A 4734-nucleotide genomic window follows, 5' to 3' on the forward strand; every position below is an offset into this window, starting at 1 on the left:
GCCTTAGCCACTTGAGCCACAGGTGCCAAGCCTCCATCTAACATTTTAAAACATTTCATTGGAAACATATTTCATTGGGGAGTGAAAGCTAATGGGTATGAGAAATTTCTTTTGAGAAGATGAAAATATTCTGAAATTAATCCTATCTCTATGTCAAAAACATAGACTTCTACCCTTTAGTCAAGTAAACTGTATGTGAATTACCTCAATAAAAAGGTATTTAAAGATATTTCAATCTCATTCTAAAGGCTATATGCTATGTTTTATAATACATTCTAAAATACTGTTAAAATACCTATCAGTAACTTAATGAGACAAGCCAGTACATCCTACATTAAGCCAAGTATGAGAATACTATAAAACAAACCATTTAAGAGCAAGAGATAAATGAGATTTAAAGGGCCCTTACTCATTAGATTACAACCAACCAACTGATTACACATGACCATTCAATGATTTCTTCAGAAAGACTAAGGTAATTTTGAAATAGAAGGCTGTGCTTCTATAAACAAAAACATGAAGTCCTCAACAGCATGAGCACTTACTCATCATATTCGATATGATAAATAATGTCTTCAGCAGCAGCAACAGAATCTGAATTAGATGTAGAGGGTACATTGTCCAATTTATTTGTGTTCTCTTTGGAATTACGATTTACATTTCCATTAGTCCTTTTATAAGAATTGCCATTCTTCAGTGGAGTTTTCCCACGTGATTGTTCATCAGAAGCTTTAGTAACACTATGTATATGTGCTTCAAACCAAGCACCAAGGCCGACATCTCTGGCATCCACCAATTCATTTACCTAAAAAAAGTTTAAAATTAGTTAATGAAGCTTAATTTTAGCTATTGCTTCAAAAACTTTGAGAGTTACTGTGGTAAACAATATTTGTAGCTACTCATGTTTAAAGAAATTAGATCAAAAGTATTCTTTCTGGATTGTTCTATCTTAAATCTGTCATCTGTTAGTACGAAAATTAACTTTCTTCCCTATTTCCTTCAATGAAGTAACTGTTTTAACTACTGCTTACCCATGTCTACACTAGACTTTCGAAAATATAATTCTTACATACCTACGAGTCACTTTTGTAAATTATTAAGAATGTTAATGAGAAGCCAGGAGTTTAAACTATGAGTTAATAATCTGTTCCATTAATTTCTTCATAACCCTAAAGATAACTTACATAGTTGAACTAGAAAACAGCAATGTATTAAACAAAATAAACCTTGAAAGTGAGAGAATTTTGACAAAAGGAAGAGTTTAGTGAATACGTTATACAAAATGGATTAAGTTTCATCACTGCTCAGTAACAAACTAACAAACATATTTACCCCCTTGCAGAACAAAGAAAATATAAAAATAAGGCTGTTAAGATAACAAAAATGAATGTAGTTAAATCTTCAGAACTAAACCATGACATCTGAAAAAGGGAAACAATTTAAAAACAAGTTATACCATAGAATTAAATTAAGAGTTAAGAAATGAAAGCAGGTAAAAATCCTCTCCTAAAAAATCTAAAGATATTGTCTAAAAGGTCAAGTCCCAACCAAGAAAAGAGGTAATCATTCAAATAAACTTGTGATGAAGAGACAGCGAAAAATAGATGATCTAGAGAAAAGGAATTTGATGGTCTTTTTAACTAATTTGTACATGTGCATGCATCATTGATGTTGCAGTGTTAAAACTATAAGAGCTAGAAAACTGAAGATGTCTGCTTATGGAAGCAATGAAAGACTAGGACGTGATTTATTAACGACCAACTTCTGTTATCGTGTTAAGTTTTTCATCTGTGGCTCGGCGCCTATAGCTCAACGGCTAAGGCGCCAGCCACGTACACCTAAGGTGGCGGGTTCGAATCCCCAGCCCGGACCCGCCAAACAACAATGACGGCTGCAACCAAAAAATAGCCAGGCGTTGTGGTGGGCGCCTGTGGTCCCAGCTACTTGGGAGGCGGAGGCAGGAGACTAGCTTGAGCCCAGGAGTTGGAGGTTGCTGTGAGGTGTAATGCCACGGCACTCTACCCAGGGGGACAGCTTGAGGCTCTGTCTCAAAAACAAAAAAAAAAAAAAGTTTTTCATCTGTGCATCAAATCACAAAGAATAAATAGAGCTTTTTCCTTTATCAGTCCCTTGGGCACAGCAGGTCCCAAGCACCCTGCTCTAGAATGTTTCATCAGGAGTTCCAAACATCAAAATAAAAATTAAGAGGAAACACCCCCCCCCCAAAAAATAACTAAGAAAAGATCTTTTCAGCTTTTAAAAAATCCTTAAAAAAGGAAAAAATGTTATTAACACAAGATCACTGCATCAAGCTAGCTCCGGGTGGAGTTAATAAAAGACCACTTACGATGTTGAATATAATTCTAACAGATGGTATAGCTTGTGGGAAAAGAATATACTAAGTCAAATACCCATGTGCCAGATATTAGGCAAATTTCGTTACATGAGTCTATTGAACCCTAATAAGATTGATAATTCCTATTTTACAAGATAAGGAAACAAATACTGAGAAATTACTTGCTCTAGGTGAAATGTAAAGCCAGGATTTGAAAACATCTTGATCTTGAAGCTTATGTTCTTGCCACTATATCATGTACCTTGATATAGATGACAAGTAAATAAGAACTTTAAAGGTGAGTGAACTTAGAAATATGGTACTTAAAATAAGGTTTCAAACTACCCAGTTGGTAACCAAAAAGTAGTAACTATTCCAACCAGAAGAGTTATAACATGTAACTGAAGGCAATATATTTAATGAAAATGATAGAATGAAATAGCCTGAAAGATATAGTTCAATAAAACATAAAAATGAAGAGTTTAGGAGAAAAGGAAAAACAAAGACCAACCAGGCCAGATATGACAAAGAAATAAGAATGTTATACATTGCACAAATTAATTTCTGTATTAAATGGACACAGACTCATGTCTTTCATAATTGTTACTAACAAATTTAAAGACAATTAGTCTCTTTTAAGCAACATAGCTAAACCAAAAACCAATGTTAAGCTCCATCACACTTGGAAGGATAAACTGAAGTTATTACTCCTTCACAGCAAATAAAAATGGAGGAGGTTTCATACAGTGCTGCATAAATATTATTGTAGAATACATCATATAGTTAATACTAAAATAACTGAAAATATATTAAGCAATATGAGCCTTACTATGGCACAGTAAGAGGTACAAATGAAATACAGAATTTGCCTATCAAATCTAAGAAACTAGCAGACAGATCTAGTATCTAGCTAACTTCAATATGACAAAATTAGAGTTAACAGAAACCTAGGTTGACTTAAAAATACTGCTGTTGCTTAAACATCATATAGAACTTACTAGTTCATTAAAGATGGGGCATTCTTTGAGTAAACCTAAATTTACAATTGAAAAGAATAGTTTGCTGTCCTGTAATGAACCATTCACAATAGGCATTATGAACTGAACTGGGGAAAATGCTCTTAAATTAAAAAGATTTTGCATATAATAGACATGCAAAGTAAGGCAAAACTTGAATGGGCCAAACTGCAAGCAAGAGATTAAAGCTCTTTTGTAAAGCCTAAATGGTGAAGACAGTTCAGAAGAAAATACCTAAACCCTATGATTAACAAGAAAACAGATGATACTGCCATGGTAACTTTCGAAGTAATCTAATGGAAATTGAGAACTGATGTAAGTAGTCAGAGAGCAGCAGATGACAAAAGAGGAAAATAATTTGTGTGTGTGGGAATGTCTCAATTGTGCATGTGAGATTATAACTTATTTAGGTAACTGAGTGACAATATGGAGAGGCTAAAACCATTGAATGTTGAATTACTTTTCTTTCTTTTTTTCTTTGAGACAGAGTCTCAAGCTGTTGCCCTGGGTACAGAGCCATGGCATCATAGCTCACAGCAAGCTCCAACTCTTGGGCTTAAGTGATTCTCTTGCTTCAGTCTCCCAAGTAACTGGGAATATAGGTGCCTGCCCCAACGCCTGGCTATTTTTTGGTTCTAGATTTCATTGTTGTTTGCCGATCCTGGGCTGGATTCAAACCCACCAGCTCCACTGTATGTGGCTGGTGCCCTAGCCGCTTGAGCTATAGGCACCAAGCCAGAATTACTTTTCCCAAAAGAAAGGAACACATAGGAAAGCACCCGGTTTGGTCAGGAGGCAGGAGAACTAGGGAAAGGCAGGCCCTGAGCCTGTGTTTTCCATGGGAAAAGGCAAGGAAAATGAAGATTGGCTAGTTTGAATAAAGCCAGTGGGCTACAGGGCTGTTTGTCTAGTACCTTATGACAGGTGATTAGGGCAGAAGAATAGTGGCTTCATCTGTGAGAGTTAAAGGATGTGGTCAAGTGTACAGACTCAGGATTATCTGCTTTGTTTATGAAAACCAGTCATACTAACAAGTTATTTACTGTCTCTAGGAATTAGCCCCAGGAAGGGTAATTTCTCTCTCCTCAGCCAAAAAGGCCCCCCAAAGATGTCAAAATATCATAAAATGTACAAATTTTAAAAATATATGGGGGTGGAGTTTCAGCTAAAAGGTCATGGGAAAAATGTTTTAAAAAGTAACCGACTCGGCGCCTGTGGCTCAAGCGTCTAAGGCGCCAGCCACATACACCTAAGGTGGTGGGTTTGAATCCCCAGCCCGGGTCCGCCAAACAACGATGGCTGCAACCAAAAAATGGCCGGGCGCTGTGGCGGGCGCCTGTAGTCCCAGCTACTTGGGAGGCTGAGACAGGAGACTCGCTTGAG

The 4734-nt window shown here is 36.5% G+C and overlaps 1 protein-coding gene across 3 annotated transcripts in view; it reads right to left on the reverse strand.

Moving 5' to 3' along the window:
* UHRF2 (ubiquitin like with PHD and ring finger domains 2) overlaps nt 1-4734 on the reverse strand; it is an 88483-nt gene that overhangs the window by 66358 nt on the left and 17391 nt on the right. For all 3 annotated transcript variants that reach the window (XM_012814001.2, XM_023508350.1, XM_023508357.1), the window contains exon 3: nt 546-805. In XM_012814001.2, the coding sequence (XP_012669455.1) occupies nt 546-805 (260 nt within the window). The remainder of the gene's footprint in view (nt 1-545; nt 806-4734) is intronic.

The sequence above is a fragment of the Otolemur garnettii genome, unplaced genomic scaffold, assembly GCF_000181295.1.
Source record: "Otolemur garnettii isolate 467f Iridium unplaced genomic scaffold, OtoGar3 scaffold00006, whole genome shotgun sequence".
In the NCBI taxonomy this organism is placed as follows: Eukaryota; Metazoa; Chordata; class Mammalia; order Primates; family Galagidae; genus Otolemur; species Otolemur garnettii.